The following is a 20,064-nucleotide window of genomic DNA, read 5'->3' as shown; positions in this document are numbered from 1 at the left end:
AAAAAAAAAAAAAAAAAAAAAATTTCTTTTTTTATTTACTGAGTGCTACCATTCATGAGGAATTTTTAAAGGGTCTCAAAGCTATTAAAATGGTAATTAGATCCCAAGAAAACAAGAACCAATTCAATTACATGCTGGATGCTTTTAAAATTTAAAGCCTTCTATTAAGAGAGTTTTAAATAAAGCACAGTAGTAATTGCAGGCCCATGACCAACCTTAAAGCCAAAGTGTAGGTCCCTGGCTGCCGCTGGCTCTCCCGGATGAGGTAGCTCCCCTCAGCCACAATCAAGAGCTGGTCGGCTGCTTCTCTGGAGATCATGCCATGAAACCTAAGAAACAAAGTCTATTCAGAAACTGTGCTTTCTACATTTTTCAATAAAACAAGATAAAACAACATCCTACTACCACCACCTTCTCCTGTTGTTTTCTAGACAAAGTATTGCCACATAATGGAGGGGAAGCACTTGGGTTTAACTATGCTTGTGTTTCTCTGGACCTGGCCCCCAGCCAGATTCTCTGTGGTGATAAGAACAGCACCAAAGGACTACCCAATCCAGTTAACAACCATGGAATCAAAATCCACATCCATCTAAGGGAAGATCAACCACCTCTCTCAAGAGGACAATTCCTTTCTTATGTATCCATTCAACCATACGGCTTGCTAAAACAAACAAACAAACAAAAAAAAAACACACAGAAATGTATCCTATTTTCCTTTCTTCCCATTAGTAGCACTGCTCCAAAATTTTGGCTCTGAGTCCATGTTGGCAATTTTCCAGGACCCTGGGTTGTCCTTAATTGGCATGATTGCCCAATAATGTGCATAATCTGCGTTACTGAACACTCAAGCCCAAAGCAAACAAGTATAATACTTGTTTTCATTCTCTGCTAAAACCTTATCTTTGATTAACACAGAAAAATAGAGAAAGAATAAACATAAATAACATGCTCTTTACACAAACACAGATGAATCTATAACAATCTGGCATAAAACACTGAAAAAAAAATGTTGGTGACACACATTAAAAATAAAAAGCCATCTTACATTTGTATAGTGATTTACAATTTACAAAGAACCTATATGTCCTTGTATAACTCAGAGATAATGAAGGAATTCAGGACATGTCACCCCAAAATATGCCACTTTGCTGTATCAAGTATTTTGAGCTGAAGGCACTTTAAAAATACCAAATGCAGAGACAGGCTTTCTCTGACTCTCCCTATCTACCTAAAGACAGATCATCCAAAAGGAACTCAATTGTTATCAATGCCCTCCCATCAGTTTCAGCAACCAGGGAAGACTGACTCTTATAGAGGAGAGGAGACTAAAAGTCAACAACACACTCAGACAAACTGTCACAAACTACCATTTACCTTCCCGTCAATGGCCAGAAACTTCCCTCCCATTCCCGTTATGATGGCATACAAACTCTCAAATCTCACTTTTTGGAGTGGTATTCACTTTATTTTTTTCTATGATGCCCCTGTGCAAGTAGTATTAAAAATTAATAAATTTGTATACCTTCTCTCCTGTTAATCTGCACATTGTTTGCTTATTTCATAGACCCAGCTCTCAAACATAGGAAGTAGAGGGAAAGTCTTTCCTCCCCTACAATAACCGCAATGACCCACTGCTCAAAAGAAATTTTGCAGCTTTTACTGGTACTAAAGAAACAATAGACACTTGAATTTGGAATGATACATTTAAAAGGCATTGAAATGGCACTTTAATAATTCAGGAACATTATGAAGGACAAGAGAAAATTTTCTGGAATTTTTCCTGATAGGGATGGTTCAGTCTCTCAATTTAAGTCTTCAAACAGTTCACAGTAGGCATGTTCAAATCATGACAGCTCGGTTTACAATGGGCTCCTAAGTTTCTCATCTCCATAAATTTTCCAATCTTTGAGAACTAGGTCCAAAGGCTAATGCTCTGAATCTGCTGGAGGCAAGGAGATGGTAATCTATCCCTTGCTATTTAGCACATTGGTATATATTTTAACTTTACATAATATCAAATAATACAGTTGGTAAAATATAGTTATCTATTTGTTTAAAAATTCAATTAACTGGCCAGGCACAATAGTTCATGCCTCTAATTCCAGCACTTTGGAAAGCCGAGGCAGGTGGATTAACTGAGGTCAGGAGTTTGAGACTAGCCTGGCCAACATGGTGAAACCCTGTTTCTACTAAAAACACAAAAAATTAGCTGGGCGTGGTGACAGGTGCCTGCAGTCCCACCTACTCGGGAGGCTGAGGTGGGAGAACCGCCTGAACCCAGGAGGTTTTGTAATTTTTAAAACCTCATTGCAGGCTGGGTGCAGTCACTCATGCCTATAATCCCAACACTTTGGGAAGCTGAGACGGTGGATCACCTGAGGTCAGGAGTTCAAGACCAGTCTGACCAACATGGTGAAACCCCGTCTCTACTAAAAATACAAAAAATTAATGGGGCGTAGTGGCGGTGCCTGCAATCCCGGTTACCCGGGAGGCTGAGGCAGGAGAATTGCTTGAACCTGGGAGGGGGAGGTTACAGTGAACCGAGATCACACCATTACACTCCAGCCTGGACAACAAGAGCAAAACTCCATCTTAAAAAAAAAAAAAAATTCAATGAACTTAAAAGAAAACAAATTCTGAAACAAAACTTGACAATATATTTAAAGAATTTTAAAACTATTTGCACAAGTTAATCAAAAATTTCTAACTCCCCAAGACCCCATGCACTGAGATGTTTCCTATGGTGTTACTTCCAATAGTATATAGTTTAAAAGCAACCTATTACACCAAAAGTAGAAGAATGACTATATAAATTACAATACAACTGTACTGTAGAATACTAGTGGTTCTTAACTTTGAAATCACCCTTTCATCAACTCATAGGTATGCATCTGTAATCCATTCCTACGTCTTGAAAACATATGTAATTTGAAATAATTTAAAAATATTTGTTAAGTATACTTTTATCTGATACGATCTCCAGTCATAAAAAACAATTTTGAGGAATGATGAGATTATGAGTGATTTTTATTCTTTTCCCCAAAGTGCCACATTTCTGTTTTCAATAACCTGAAAATTAAGGACTTTAAAATCATTGCATTTTCACAAAACAGAAAATGCTCATTGTCAATTTTAAGTGGTAACAATCAGGCTATAAAATGATATGTATAATATCTCAATTTGGTTCAAATCCATTAGGAAAATATTTCTTCAGGGAGTAATACTTCAAATTGTTAACATTAGTTGTTTCTCAGTAGCATGAATTACATTTTTCTCACAATAAATACATACTATTTAAGAAAATCTGAAAAATAAAAATATATAGAACAAATCACCCACATCCCACTGTACATACATGTGTGCATATATACATATCTATATGCCTAATACACATGTACAGAAAAACACAAATATGTACATTTTCCTCATATACATCTAAGATTATTTACTTGTATGGTTTGAATCCTTAACATTATTGCATGTACATTTTCCCATGCTATTTTCTTATTTATGCTTGTCTTTATTGTCTATATTGTTCACCAATTAGATCACATTAGAAATTTTTAAGAAATAAATGTAACTCCACCAAACTTGAATACTTCTTCCTCTTGCTTTCATTTAAAAGCATCCATTTACCCTGTCTCTCTTACATATGCCAATCTATGAAATGCTTTCTAATAATTCATACTTACTCTCTTCCATAATACTTTGGTCTGTTTTCTACCTATTGGGAAGGGAAAAAAAGGCATATTTGTAAAAATGCAAACATGCAGAACATAATTCAACATTTTGTGCATGTGACAAACTAAAGCATATATTAAAAAAAGAATTCAAATAACAGAGTATGCAGTCCCATTTCTACCAGTAGGTTACCTGTGCCATTTGGACTGGTCACTTCATCTCTCCAGACCTATTTCTTATTTATAAAATGCTGTGTATATAGTTGGACTAAACTATCTTTAATTTCTAGAATCTAATGAGCTGAAAAAAATTTCACTTTATTCAAGAGTGAACATAACACCCCAAAACATATAGCCACAATTGTGACACACTCAATTGTAGCTTTCTCCCCCATCCTCCCCTGCTATTCCTCTCCCTCTTGCTCCAGACTCTCCATTCTGTTAGCATCTCCATATACTCTTGCCCTTCTGTTCTCCCATCATCTCTTCCCTCACCACAGCTTGTCAGGGCATGTGTGCTGGCTATAGCTAAGAAAAGCCCCAGCAAGATAAATGCCCAGGAATTTTCACAGGAAGATAGAGGGCATGTACTCCATTCATTCAAAATACACTCACTGAACAGCAAATACGTGACAGGCATTGTTCTACCTGCAGGGACACATTACTATATAAGACCAAAATTCTTTTGGCACTTACATTCTAATAGTGACAGACAGATAATAAAGAAGTTTAAAAAACAAAATAGAAAGTAGTAGTAAATACTGTAATGAAAATAGGAGTGAGTAACAAAAGGGAAGACTAGTGAGGTACTTATTAAGCTGGGTGGTTAGCAAAGCTCTCTCTGAGATGACATTTAAACTGGGTCCTGAATGACAAGATGCCAACTCTGACTACAAAATCATAGGAACAGCAAAAAGGCTTTTCCCTAGTAGGTACTTTGATGACACCACGTACTATGTTATTGAGCTCTTGCTATTTGCTATGCATTTTAGTTACATTTAAAGATCACTGAATCCTCAAAATAAGAGGAATTATTCTACTTTGTCTTTATGAAATAGTACTATCATCCTCATTTATTTTTCTTGGCAAAATTCACCTTTTCTTTTAAATGTACTTATAATTAACAAATAAAAGGGGTATGTGTGGTGTATTATGGTATATGGCATGATGTTGTGATATTTGTATATATTGTAGAATGGCTAAAACAAGCTAATTAACACACACATTACTTCACATACTTATTTTTTTGTGGTTAGAACACATAAAATTCACCCTCAGCAATTTTCAAGTATATAATACATTGTTATTAACTATAGTCATTAAGTTGTACAATAGATCTCTTGAACATATTCCTCCAACCTAAATAAAATTTTGTATCCTTTAACCAATATCTCCTGAATTCCCACCCCAACCACATTCTTTCCTTCTCCTTCCCTCTGCCACTGATAACCACTATTTTACTTCTTGCTACTACAAATTCAACGTTTTTAGATTCCACAAGTGAGATCATGCAGTATTTGTCTTTCTGGGCCTGCCTTGTTTCACTTAACATAAATAAAGTCCTCTAAGTTCATCCCTGTTGTTGCAAATGACAGGACTTCCTTTTGTATTCAATTTGAAATAAACAGTATTCCACTGTATACTGAAATAGAATATACAGTATTCCATTATGTATATATACACCACATTTTCTTTATGCATTCATTAACTGATGAACACTTAGGTTGGTTCCGTATCTTGGATGCTATGAACAATGCTGCAATGAACATGGGAGTGCAGATACTTCATCAACATATTAATTTCATTTCCTTTGGGTATATACCAACTAGTGAGATTGCAGAATCATGGTAGTGGAGAAACTGAGCATCCGAGAGATTACAAAACTTATTCAAGGTTACTTGTTCAAACGTTGGGGCTCAAGGCACAACTGGGATTCTTAAGAATGGCAAAAAGGGAACACGCCCTCTGTCAACTATATTTAACACTGACTCATGTGAATTTGGTTAAACATGGCAGTTCCCAAAGCAACTCAAAGCCTGTCTTTTCAGTGATCTTCTCCCTTAGTTCTGCATACAGCTTGCGGCCAAGTCTGGTATTGTTTTCAGCAAACTTGATATATTTACTCACAGCATAGAAAAACTTTTGTTTCAATAAAAAATTGTTCATCATCTATAGCAGTGATCCCCAACATTTTTAGCACCGGGGACTGGTTTTGTGGAAAACAAATTTTCCATGGACCGGGGCAGGGGTGGGGGTATAGTTTCAGGATGATTCAAGCAAATTTCACTTACTGTGCACTTTATTTCTATTATTATTATATACTCACCATAATGTAGAATCAGTGGGAGCCCTGAGCTTGTTTTCCTGCAACTAGACGGTCCCATCTGGGGGTGATGGGAGACAGTGACAGATCATCAAGCCCTGGATTCTCATAAGGGGCATGCAACCTAGGTCCCCTGGCATGTGCAGCTCACAATAGGGTTCGTGTTCCCATGAGTCTAATATGGCCGCTGATCTGAGAGGAGCCAGAGCTCAGGCAGTAATGTGAACAACAGGGAGTGGCTGCAGATGAAGCAACACTGGCTCACCTACCACTCACCTCCTTCTGTGCAGCCCGGTTCCTAACAGGCCACAGAGTGGTACTGGTCCATGGCCTGGGGACTGGGGACACCTAATCTATAGCATACCCTACTGGCTTATCAGATTCTAGCCCAGTGCCTTGTGTCTGAGCTATTCTGGTACTGCCTAAGTTGTAGGTAACTAATAGATACATTTTTTCCTGCATATTGGTGGTTGAACTGACTTTTTCCCTACCCTCTCTCCGAGTGGAAAAACTAGTTTTGTCTCCATGTGCAATTCATCTCAATATTCCTTGACTCCATATAAGAGTTTTTGGCATTTTCCTTTCAACTGATTATAACATCTGCCTAGTTTTCTCATATCTTATGAGTAAAATAAATTTTTAACATGCGTTCATTTTCATATCTATAGGAGAGTCATGATTTTAACTTTTTTTTTNTAAAAAATCAAAGATTTGTAGCAACCTGTGTCAAGCAAGTCCATCAATGCCACTTTTCTCACACCATGTTGCTCACTTTGTGTCTCTGTCATATATTGGTAATTCTCACAATATTTCAAACTTTTTCTTATTGTTATATCTCTTATGGGGTCTGACTCTATGGCCAGGCTGGAGTGCATTGGCATGATTTACAGAGTGTGTCATTTTCTGCAACTTCCATCTCCTAGGCTGAATTGATTATCCCACCTCAGCCTCCTGAGTAGCTGGGACTCCAGGCTAATTTTTAAATTTTTGGCAGAGACAGGGTCTCACTATGTTGTCCAGGCTGGTTTCAAACTCTTGAACTCAGGCCACCCGTCTGTCTCGGCCTCCCAAAGTGCTGGGATTACAGGCTTCAGCCACCGCGCCCGGCCGAGAATTAATTTTCTATAGCATTATATGATAAAATGTTACTCAAAAGAATCATTTAGCAATGTCCTTTCCAACTGAAAATATGAAGATGCTCAGTATTTACTCTAGAGGAAGATATATATGTACATGTACACATGAAAACGTGAATAGGAATGTTCTCACTTCATAGTCATTTTTTTTCTTTTTTTTTGAGACGGAGTCTCGCTCTGTCACCCAGGCTGGAGTGCAGTGGCCGGATCTCAGCTCACTGCAAGCTTCGCCTCCCGGGTTTACACCATTCTGCCTCAGCGTCCCGAGTAGCTGGGACTACAGGCACCCGCCACCTCGCCCGGCTAGTTTTTTGTATTTTTTAGTAGAGACGGAGTTTCACCATGTTAGCCAGGATGGTCTCGATCTCCTGACCTTGTGATCCGCCCGTCTCGGCCTCCCAAAGTGCTGGGATTACAGGCTTGACATAGTCATTTTTAAAATGGGGCAGTCAGACATGGTGGCTCATACCTGTAATCCCAGTACTTTGGGAGACCAAGGTAGGAGAACTGCTTGAGGCCACAAACTCAAGGCTAGCCTAGCAATATAGCAAGACCCCCATCTCTACAAAATATTTAAAAAAATTTTTTGGTGGTGGCACGTGCCTGTAGTCCTAGCTAGTCAGAAGGCTGAGATGAGAGGATTGTCTGAGCCCAGGAGGTTGAGGCTGCAGTGAGCCATGATCACATCACTGCAGTCTCAGCCTGAGTGACAGAGTAAGACCCTGTCATTCATTTATTCATTAATTCACTCATACATACATTAAAAAATAGAAATATTTTAAATATACACCAATAGGGCAATAACTAACTTGATTTATAATATAAATAATATACACAGTTTGAAGGAATAATGTAGATCTATCGGGACTAACATGGCAAAATCATTAAGACAAACTATTGAATACAAACATAAATTATGAAATAACAATACAGAATGACACCATTTAGGAAAAAGCACATACACAAATGATATGTATTTATGGCACAAATAGAGATCTAGAAGTATGCATACCTGCATACCAAATTCAAATTGTTACCTCAAGGAAAGTGGGTAGAGAACAGACCTGAGGGGGCCAAGGAAAAGGCATAAAAGGAACTTCAATTTTGACCATATCATAACTATTAAAGAAAAATGTATTTATACATTAATTATATACCTAATATCACCTTTAACAATATAAATTAAGATTAGCTTTTGTGTAACCTAATATCGAAGCTTGAGACACATTAGAATGGGGTCTCCCAACATTTTGAGAAGAGATCATGGCCTTTCCTTCAAATCATGAGATCTTTGCAGGTAGTTGAAGGTGTATGGCACTGAAGTTAAAGGAGAGTTTTTGAAAATACTCTACTTACCAAGGAAAATCCTGGGCGAGTACAAATAAGCGGTGACAGTAGTGAGACTGGTGGCTGCAAATGGTGTGGCAATCCACTACATTTCCCAATCCAGGAGAAATACTGATTATTTATTCAGTAGTCCTACAGTAAGTCCATAATCTGCTTCCATTAATTGCCTACGTAATCATCTTTGGAAAACAATTGATTATGGCCTTATGTTACTAAATAATTATTTGCTTTACCCAAAATAATTTTGAATTAAAGGAAATTAGGTAAGCACTGATAATTAAGAGCATTTTATATATAATGAGCACTGTATCAAAAATAAAATTCACACACCAATTTCATCTTTTCTGTATTTTTATAATTGAAATGTCAATCAGAACTTAAGTTTAGATTTTTCTTCCTCTCATGTCTAGATAGTAAAGGGGATCACAATACACTACCCTAAAACATGGTACATTGGCATAAGAATTATTTTAGCTGGGCGCTGTGGCTCATACCTGTAATCCCAGCATTTTGGGAAGCTGAGGCAGGCGGATCATGAGATGGAGACCATCCTGGCTAACACAGTGAAACCCTGTCTCTACTAAAAATACAAAAATCAGCCAGGCATGGCATGATGGCGGGTGCCTGTAGTCCCAGCTATTCGGGAGGCTGAGGCAGGAGAATGGCGTGAACCCAGGAGGCAGAGCTTGCAGTAAGCTGGGATCATGCCACTGCATTCCAGCCTGGGCAACAGAGCAAGACTCTGTCTCAAAAAAAAAAAAAAAAAAGAATTATTTTAAACTGAAGGCAATTTAGAAACATCAAACATAGATGCTTTCTGTACTCTCCCTTTCTGTCTAAAAACATAGCATAAATTCCCTTTTGTAAAAGAAATTTACATTTGTAAAGAAACGTAAAGATATACTCTTCTACCATACTAGGAAGAGGAAACCAACTCCAGAGACAATTCTAATCTCCTGAGATGACCTGAGTCTGCATAACAAACCTTACTAAAAATCCTTATTTATCACATATTTCCTTCCCACAACTTACCACCCTGCCAAGCCCAAATCCCCTTTTCTTTGTCTAGTCTCTTATCTCTATCACCCTTTGTTAAAATGACATATAACCCCCAAGTCTAACTGCCTCCTTGGTGTTTTCACTTATTTTCTGTGAGATCCCGCTCTCCATGTGCATATGAAATAAACCTTTTCTCCTGTTAATCTGCCTTTTGTCAGTGTAGTCCAAAAATCACAGCTACTGAACCTAATAGGGTAGAGAAGTTTTTCTTCCTCTACAATAGCATTTAGATGTTTTGCTGATGTCTAAGGTATGATTACTTCAGTGATTTGGAATCGTCTTTTCAAACTCAGAGACAATATAACATTACTTGGATAATTAAATTAAGGAATTCATACTATAAAAATGATTATTAATAACCCCAAATTAGTTTACTTGCAAATACATCAAATGAGGAATTTCAAGTGTTACATGCTATAGGAAAACATCTTTATGTTTACACAAACATTTATATGCTTGTTACTAAGTTTTATAAATTAATAAGAAACTATTTACAGACTAAAACTGGTTGAACTCAATGTAACTAAGATATGTTTTAAAATGAGTACTTGTATTGAATTATATGCTTCGCTTTCTCCAATTTTCTGTATTTAGTAGTTAACATTTTTTCATGATACCATAAAATGGGTAGGAAAATGAGAAGAGAAGAAAATGATTTCTAACTGAAAATAAAAGGTGCCTATAAAATGTTTTACCACACAAACAAACAAACAAAAATCCTAAGGTCTCCAGCCACCTAAATGGACTCCCTCTTGACCAAACGGGGCCCCAAAGAAACCTGAAAAACTGAATTTCTAGCCATGATGGGAAGAGATGTTGGACACGCCTCCTCATACCCCCCTCCCTTTTGGTGTTTAGGCACAACTGACCAGCATTAACATTGAAATAGAGATCATAAGGCTGACAACACAGACGGTGGCAATAAGATACCAAATTCCAATCCAGCTCTGGTATGGTATCATATGACAGCAGATTCTAAAGGAGATACAAATATTTTATCCCAAAATATATTTCTTTGACATATTTTGAAAAGGCCCTGCAAAGCCATCCCTTGTGGGAGAATTTGCAACTGTGGAGAATTTCCATTAATACATCCAGGCCTTCCCTTTCTAGGTCTTTCCTGGACCTAGGAGTGATTAAATGAGAATGTGACACCTTTAAGGTCTAAAAGAGACATTTACCATCTTTTCTCTCCAAAAGCTACTATCCAGAGGCTTCATCTACATAACAAGAACCTTGGTCTCCACAACTCCCTCTACCTTAACTCAAGCATTTCTTTCTATTGACTTTAAGTCTTTAAGCAAAGTTTAACTCTTTCAACCAATTGCCAATCAAAAAATACCTGAATCCACCTACGACTATAACACTTCAAGATATACTACCTCTTTAGGCTGAACCAATGTTCTTCCATGTATGGATTTATGATTTTACCCATAATTCCTGTCTCCCTAAAATGTATAAATGTGAACTAACCCAACTGCCTCAGGCACATTTTCTCACAAGCTCTTGAGAATGTTCTCTGAGCCTTAGTTACTCATATTGGCTCAGAATGAATTTTTAAATATTTTACAGTGTTTGGTTTTTCTGTTAACAATAACATGGTTTGCATAAATGTTATACGCTATTTCACTGGAGAAAAAAACCTTTAAGTTAATCTACCATTATTGAATGTGGCATAAAATACATAGTACAATATAGGAATTCAATAAATAACTGAACAGCAGATCATTTTACAATATTTAAAATATCAATGAAATTCATTAAATTAACATTTACTGTGCAGTTTTACCCACAATGAACTACTTTCATTTTCTTTTTCTTTTGTGAGACAAGGTCTCACTCTGTCACCCAGGCTGGAGTGCAGTGGGGATCACAGCTCACTGCAACCTTGAATTCTGGGGCTCAAGCAACCCTCCTAACCTCAGACCCCTGAGTAGCTGGGACTACAGGCACATGCCACCACACCAAGCTGATTATTTTTTAAAATTTTGTAGAGATGGGTGTGAAAGAAAAACAAATTATCAGGACCCCCAAATCACTAAGCCAAAGGGAAAAGTCAAGCTGAGAACTGCATCAGGCAAACCTGCCTCCCATTTTATTCTCTTGACTTTCACTCTGGCAATGTAAATTGATAGCTTATTTTCACAAGTACTGGACAGAGGACAGAACTTCAACTCATCCCCGTGCCAACCTGAGACAAATGCATGTCTGACTGCTTCCTCTGATGGAAAAATGCAGATTCACTGAGCTAGACAAAGGCCTAAGTGACTATTGCCCTATCCTCCCTCACAAGGTAAATTGTGTATTTGGCGAAAGTCTGATCAAAGACTCAAGAATGCAACCATTTGTCTCTTGTCTACCTACATATTTTTGAAATTCCTTCCTCCTTCCTCAGTATCTGCCCTTTCCCCTTTAAATACTGATGCCCTCACAAACATCTTTAGAGAAAGGCACAGACTCCTGCCTCCCAAGCACACGACCTTAACTCTGTCAAAATAAACTTTCTAAATTAATTAAGACCTGTCTCAGATACTTTTGGTTTACATGGGATTTTGCCACATTGCCAAGACTGGTCTTGAACTCCTGGGCTCAAGCAATCCTCTTGCTTTGGCCTCCCAAAATGTTATGATTACAGGCGTGAGCCACCATGCTAGGCCTATTTTCCTCATACATAAACATTTTAATCTAATTCACTACATTATATTTTTTCAAATTAAAGTCTGACTTCTTATATTTTATTTTCATCAAAGACAATAAAAGTTTTTTTAATGTAGAAGTATTTTTGCTCTCCACAGGAAATTTGAAAACAGTAGAAATAAGCAATAAAATATTATAAATGGTTAAGTTCCCTTGCTCTTCTCCCCCAACAATGTTATGTTCCTTTTAGTAAGAAACTTTTCCCATGGCTGACAGTTCAAATGACAGTATCCAAAAAAAAAAAAGAAAAAAAACCCAAAAAACCACAACAAAATTTCTGCAGGTAATGCCACTAAAACATTTATAAAATTTCAAAAATGTTTAACGTTGTTCTTGCCTACAGCAGTAGTGATCTGGTCAGAAATCAAAGGAACCATTAATCTTCTTTGTTCACCCTGTGAAAAATGATACACATAGGCTGGCAATTTAGCATTTTAAATCTAGTCTGGAAGTCTATATGATGCTTCTTAAAAGCTAGCACATTACATACATAAAACAATATGACTACACTGGCAAAATAATACTTTTTTTCAGGTAACAATCTAGAGAATATGCATATAAAGATTATACAATAAAAAATAAATATTCTCAACTGAAGATCTGGTTCTGCATTGTACTTCAAAATGGCTCAGTTGTCTGGAGAGGGAGAAAGGGAAAAGGAAGAACAACATGCACTTCATATTTGCTATTGACAGAGTTATATTCCAAATTAAAGGCTAGTAAGTCAGTCAGCATTCAACTCTAGCTTTGGATCTATTTTAATTTCTTATACTAAAGGAAGGAAGGAGGAAGGGCAGGGAGGAAGAGAAACAGAAGCCACTGCTACTGCCTCGTGGCTTAGGAAAATAATCATAGTAATTCTATATATATACTGCTATCATATTTTAAATCAAAATTAGAACTGAATAACAATCTTTACAAGTTTCTTATAAATTATTCATCACATTAAGATACAGTTATATTTAAGTGAAAAAATCAAAGTAAGGGATCTGTTGTTTAAAGAGAATTCACAAAGAAAAATTATGACTCATACATATATAAAAATAAACACGTTAAAAGTTTAATTGTAATCATTAATGAGAGGATCAGGCAGATGATACAACCAGTTCAAAAGATAATCTGAAGAACAGACACATTTATAAATTAGAAATTTTGAAATGAATGTGCAAATAAGGGCAAAATGAGTTTTTCCACAATGGTATGCATGGCAGAGGTATATGACTGAACCTTTGCTGAACAAGGCAAAATGTACATGTCTATAAATGCATTACCACCAGTTATCTACAAGTTACAGAGTTTAAAATAAGCCAAAGCCAATGAAAGACTAGAATCAGATAACCTGGGAAAACGTGCTGCATGCAGACAATGCAGTTTTCCATTGAAACACATATTTTCACTATGTTTTCTAAATTATTTTTCTCACTGCACTTTAAGCCATAGAAAATATCAATATGGTAACACCTAAGCTTCAACTTACAATAAATCAATAAAGTTTAAACTTACAAAATCTTCAAGAAAAAACTGAGTAACAGCAAAGTGGAGGAATACTTATCAAAGAGCTACATAGAGTTGGAAGTGACTTATAGGGGAAAAATCAGGAAAATGAGAATCTGATATGTTATGAAATGTACACAGACTGTTTTACTTTTATTACTCCATTTGTAGCAAGGCAGACTTTCAGATACCTGCCTTCCTACTCAGTGCTATAGCATTCTAGTTACCAGTACTAGAAATGCAGCTTGTTTTCCATTGTGTTTTCCATTTTCTCAAAGAAAACCATTAACCTTCAGCATGCCAAGTAAGTTAGCTCACTATGATCAAATTTTACTAATTCAATAAAGAATACTTACAGTTTTTTCTTTAATACTCTATAAATACTACTTAATAACTTGCAAAGGCCAGACATGGTGGCTGATGCCTATAATCCCAGCCCTTTGGGAGGCCAAGGTAGGCAGAATACCTGAGGTCAGAAGTTCAAGACCAGCTGGGCCAACATGGTGAAATCTTGCCTCTACTAAAAATACAAAAAATAGCCGTGCATGGTGGTACATGCCTGTAGTCTCACCTACTCAGGAGGCTGAGTCATAAGAATCACTTCAACTCAGCAGGTAGAGGTTGCAGTGAGCTGAGGTCGCGTCACTGCACTCTAGCCTGGGTGACAGAGTGAGACTCTATTTCAAAAAAAGGAAAAAACTTGAGAAAAAACCTTTGCGAAAAACTCAGCTTCTTAAGATTACTTTTTTGGTTTTCAGTTTTCAAAAACTCAGACTGCATTAGAAAAGGATAATACGTAAGTTTGATAATTCAAACGTCTTTGTATTCACTATTTTCCTACCTTAGATTCAAGGAACCAGTAGTGGTTAAGGTGTGGAAACTACTAATCTGTTTATTTAACAGTTAACTGGTAGAGAAGTTCCTTTTGGAATTGTCACAGTGATCTTCAGTTTTACAAATGTGTGTCTACATTAGTATACTACAGACTTTTACTCCAATGCATATCTTACTACTTGTTTGTGAACTCTGATGTGTGTTTTCCTCTTAGTGATGGGGTAGTCTCTCTATGGAAAGTGGCTATAAATTCAAGCCCGGCCCTAACAGGGTTCCAGGGGAAGTGGTCATGGATGTGCATAGCTTGTCTTTCACAGGATGCTTTTTTATCCAGTTGATGGCCTAATGCCTAAGTCTCGAACCCATGACCAGGTGTCCCTCTCACAGGAAACTTGTTTATACCAGCAGATACACTTGTGGCTCTTGTCTGACCTGTGTCCAATTTATTTCTCCCAAGATAGCCACTTTCTAGGAGAGCCCTGACCAGGAGGAGAATCAGGTATGGATATGTCAGGTGAGACACAGAGAAGGAAACACAAAAAAACAAAGTGCATGACATAACAGAAGCAGTGTATTACTTGGTGATTATTGCAGAGAAGAGGACAGCACACCTCAAAATGCCAGAAAAGTGAGGAAGCCACCTGCATGCTCAACCAGCAGGTGGGATCACAAGAGAGAAAGGAAGAGATCAAAGCACTTTATTACGGCCCAGGGTGTTACCAGCGGGCTTACAGAAAGCAGGCATGAGCTCCATGGAGTCATGCTATGACTCAGAGGTGGTCAATGAGACATATCTAGGCAGCCCATGCAGGCTATGGGGGTTAGAGGGGGCAAGTCAAGCAGGCTGCACCTAGCTGGCCCGAAGGGAGGTCAACAAAGGAGGCTGCATAAGGCAAATATCTGGATCGGCAACATTAAGAAACTGGCAGGAGGTAGGGAAATAGAAACTGTGTCAGGGGTGACTAAGCCCTGTTTCTGGTATGAAAAAGTCCAACTTAATATTCAAGATGGATGCCTAGGTAATAATTATAGGAATTTACTACAGCTAAATTTTAAACAGGAGCAAAAGATAGCACTAAAAGATCACTTCAAAAGAAACATATAGCAAAAAAAAAAAAAAAAAAAAAAGCCTTTGAGTGATAGGATGATTTTAAATAAATGGTTGGTTTCAATAATTCACAGCTATCACTCAGCATTCATATAAAAAGCTTCTATCTGCAAAGCATATTATAAGTGTTAAATAACAGATTATCACAATACCAAGATATATAAGCATGTGAATCTTTATTTTTTTTTGGAACCAAAATAGGCTGTGTGAGCACATAGTGCAACCAGTGGCCAAACTCTAATTTCAATTAGAGTGCTTTCCTCCCACTCCTGTGCCAAACTCAATGCTCCCACCGAGCAGAACATGTCCTCTACAAAGGACTAAGTATAAAACAAGCACACTGTACCTCCCATCCATTCAATTAACAAGTCTTTATTAAGCACCCACTATGTGTCAAGCACTGTTCCAGGAACCTGGGAAATACTGATAAACAAAACAGACCAAAATCTCTACCTGCATGGAGCTTCCATTCTAGTAAGGGAAAATAGCAATAAATAATAAGTAAGTGAACTATATAGTATGTAACAAAAGGAAAAAGTGTTGTGAAGACAAGACAAAGTAGAACAGGAAAAGACTGGGAATGCTGGGGGGATGATAAAGTATAATTCTTAACATAGTGGTCACAATGGGCCTCGCTGGGAAGATTTGAAGGATATGAACGAATGAGTCAAGTGTGTATCAGAGAGAACATTCCAGGAAGAGGAGTCAGTGGGAGGGCTGAGAAAGGATCACACCTGCTGTATCTGAGGAGCATGAAGACTGGTGGGGCTGAAGCAGAAAGGGGGCAGGGAAGAGGAGGCAAGGAAGTAGTAAGACATGAGTTAGAGAGAACCTTATAAGGCATTGTGAAGGTTTGGCTTTTACTCTGAGTGAAAGGGAAAGCCAATGGAGAGTTCTGAGCAGATGAGTGACATGAGCTGACTGTGGTTTCAAAAAGATTACTCTGTGCTGGGAATAGACTATGAGGGGAAAGATCAGTTAAGAACTAGCTCAGTAACCCTCCTGAGGGATTACTGTGTGGTAAGGTAGGATAATTTACTATCACAAATCAACCTAAATATATAACTATACACAACATAAGTTTATTTCTTGTTTATATAACATTCCTGTATATGTACTCAGGTTGGCAAGACAACCATCCTACATCCATATCCCCTCCATCTTGTAGCTACACCATCTCCTTGTGGAGATGTTTTTATCTGAATGCAAGCAGGATTTAAGTTGGCAAAAAGTTTTAATGGGTCCAGCATTAAAGTTAATGTCTGTTCCACTAGAGAAAACTGCCAAATTGACATAAGTACCTAAAAGAGGCTGGGTAAATTTAGGCTAGCCAGGTTTCCAAAGAAAGGAAGACTGGATTTTGCTGAGTATCTCACAGTTTCCACAGTTCATCCTCAATTGGTAGCCATGAAAACAGGTAACCACTAAAAGTTAGTGATACGGTTTTAGATCTGGGTCTCCACCCAAATCTCCTGTTGAACTGAAATCCCCAGTGTTGGAGGTGGGGACTGGTGGGAGGTGATTGTTGATTGGATTGGGGGGTGGATTTCCCTCTAGTATTGTTCTTGTGATAGAGTTCTCACAACATTTGGTTGTTTAAAAGTGTGTGGCGCCTGCCCCCTCTCTGTCTTCCTCCTGCTATGGCCATGTGAAGATGCCTGCTCTGGCTTTGCCTTCCACCACAAGTAAAAGTTTCCTGAGGCCTCCCCAGCCATGCTTCCTGTACAGTCTATGGAACTATGAGCCAATTAAACACCTCTTTTCTCTATGTATTACCCAGTCTCAGGCATTTCTTTATAGCAATGTGAGAACAGACTAATACAGTTAGGATTCTGGACATATTCTGAAGGTGGACCCAATATGATTTCCTAATTTTGATCTGGGCAACTAGAATTAAGTAACTGCCATCAATTGAAATATGGAAGGCTGTGGTAATAGAAAGTTCTGTTCTGAACACGCTATTTCTGTTTGAGATGTCTATTAGGCATACGAGAGGGGATGTAGAGTAGGAAATTGGATATGTGTGTGTGTGTGTGTGTGTGTGTGTGTTTGGGAGAAAGGACTGGACATATAAGGAAATGTAAGTCACATTAAAACCTGAAACTGGTAAGATCATAATAAAGTAAATATAGGTAGAGAAGAAAAGAGGAGAGGTTTGGGGCACCCCAAAATCAAGAGATCAGGTTGAAGTAGCACCAGAGAAATAGACTGTGGGGCAAGAGAAAAAACAAAAGAATGTAGTATCCTGGAAACGAAGTAAGGAAAATGTATCAAGGAGGAGAAGGTCATCACTTGTATCAGATGCTCCTAATGGGATGATGAGAGAAAAACCAACTATTAGATTTGTATGTATGTGGAAGTCAGTGCTGACCTCACCAAAGCAGTTCTGCTTGGAGTGGCAGTTGGTAAAGCAGTTCTGCTTGGAGTGGCAGACAGCAAGTACAGACAACACTTTGAAATACTTTCTACAAAAGAAAGCAAAGAAATTGAGCGAGGCAAATAGAGAAAGCAGGGTCAAGAGAACTTTTTAAGATAGGAGAAATAATAGGATATTTGTGGGCTGACAAAAACGATCTTGTAGAAAGGGAAAAGCTGTCGATGGTGGAGGAAAGGACAGAATTGCCAGGATTACATCTTTAAGCAGATGAGAGGAAATGAGGTTCAGTGTAGTGAAGAGCTGGCTATCTTCTATGAGGATAAGCAAGAATGCAGAACATACAGACACAAACGCTGATGGTTGGGTGGATGTGATGGTGGGAGTTTGTGGAAGTTCCCTTCTGATGGCCCAGGCAACAGAGCAAGATTCTGTATCTTAAAAAGATACTAAAAGTAAAGACAAAAAAAAAAAAAAAAAAAAAAAAAAAAAAAAAAAGGCAGGAGTAAAGTAGGATACAAAATTATGAGCTGAAAATTAGGAGAGGGAGTCAGGTATCAGAGCAGTGGTCCCCAACCATTTGGCACCACGTACCAGTTTCGTGGAAGACAATTTTTCTACAGACCGGGGTCAGAGGTGAGGGGATGGTTTTAGAATGATTCACGCACATTACATTTAGTGTGTACTTTATTTCTATTATTATTACATTGTAATATATAATGAAATAATTACATGACACATCATAATGTAGAATCAGTGGGAGCCCTGAGCTTGTTTTCTTGCATCTAAACAGTCCCACCTGGGGATAATGGGAGACAGTGACATATCATCAGGCATTAGATTCTCATAAGAAGTATGCAACCTAGATCCCTTGCATGGGCAGTTCACAATAGGGGTCCCACTCCTATGAGAATCTAATGCCACTACTGATCTGACAGGAGGCAGAGCTCAGGCAGTAATGTGAGCGATGGGGAGTAGCTATAAACACAGATGAAGCTTCACTAGCTCACTTGCCTGCTGCTCACCTCTTGTTGTGGTGCCCAGTTCCTAACAGGCCACAAGACGGTACCAGTCTGTGGCACGGGGTTTGGGGACCCCTGTATTAGAGGTTTGAGAAGAGAGAAAGGGTGTGACATGAATAAAGGCAGTACAGGGAGCATTAAGTACCAACTTGAAGTTCAGAAATTCCGAAATATTTCATTGTCCTCCAGCCATACTGTTACTTGGCAGAATGTACAGAATAGGCAGAGATAGCAATAGCGTTGCAGTTTTGCCAAGCAAGTATGACATGAGAGAAGATTAGGAGAGTCGACTGGTTCCTGAAAATCTACTAGACTCCCATGCAACCCATGACCATCTTGTCACCAAGTCCTGAGAATTCTACTGCTTTAAATATTCCCGTTTCCTAATCCCTCTTGACTATTCTCAGAACCAGTGTCTTGTAGGTTCTTTCCACTTATCATAAGGACTATCATAATAGCCTCCTAAACCAGTCTTTTTGTCTCTAAAATATCCATCCTATTCCCTGCAGCCAGATGTTCTTTCTAAGCCTAATCAATCTTGTTTTTCTCCTGCTTAAAATACTTTCACTTCTATAGTCTAAACTCTAAGCTTAGGACATAGAACCCTTCATTACTAATGCCTGGTTAGCTTTCCAGACTTATCTTTTACCACTCTCCCACAAGTACTCTGCCCTTGGCCAGAGGAGCTGCATATATATGTATCAAGGTAAGTACTACCAACTCTGCGCTTCAATGCTAAGTAAAGGTTGAGCTACTGCTCCATTCCCCACCTAGACTGGAAGCTTCTTCAGAACAGGGATCTTGCTTTATTTGACTTGAAACCTGAGGGCCTGGGAAATGGTAGCCCCTCCAAGAATGCTGATTGAATGAACAAATACATACATGTGACAGAAAGAACCAGAGCATCTCTAACAGATATAGGTATTAATGCACACATTTTGTAAGCCATATTATAAGAACATTGTATTGAAAAATAAATTAGACAAAGAT

General features: G+C 38.1%; 1 protein-coding gene across 3 annotated transcripts in view; it reads right to left on the bottom strand.

Annotated features, from left to right (window-relative positions):
• Positions 1-20,064, bottom strand: part of CHN1 (chimerin 1) — a 214,678-nt gene that overhangs the window by 122,423 nt on the left and 72,191 nt on the right. For all 3 annotated transcript variants that reach the window (XM_017856959.1, XM_017856961.1, XM_017856960.1), the window contains 2 exons: positions 3,693-3,724; positions 216-329 (listed from right to left, as the gene is read on the bottom strand). In XM_017856959.1, coding sequence (XP_017712448.1) covers positions 216-329; positions 3,693-3,724 — 146 coding nt within the window. The remainder of the gene's footprint in view (positions 1-215; positions 330-3,692; positions 3,725-20,064) is intronic.

This window comes from Rhinopithecus bieti, unplaced genomic scaffold (genome assembly GCF_001698545.2).
Source record: "Rhinopithecus bieti isolate Rb0 unplaced genomic scaffold, ASM169854v2 scaffold_43749, whole genome shotgun sequence".
Lineage (NCBI taxonomy): Eukaryota > Metazoa > Chordata > Mammalia > Primates > Cercopithecidae > Rhinopithecus > Rhinopithecus bieti.
The sequence above is the reverse complement of the archived record's forward strand: the minus strand, read 5'-3'. Positions and strand labels throughout refer to the sequence as shown.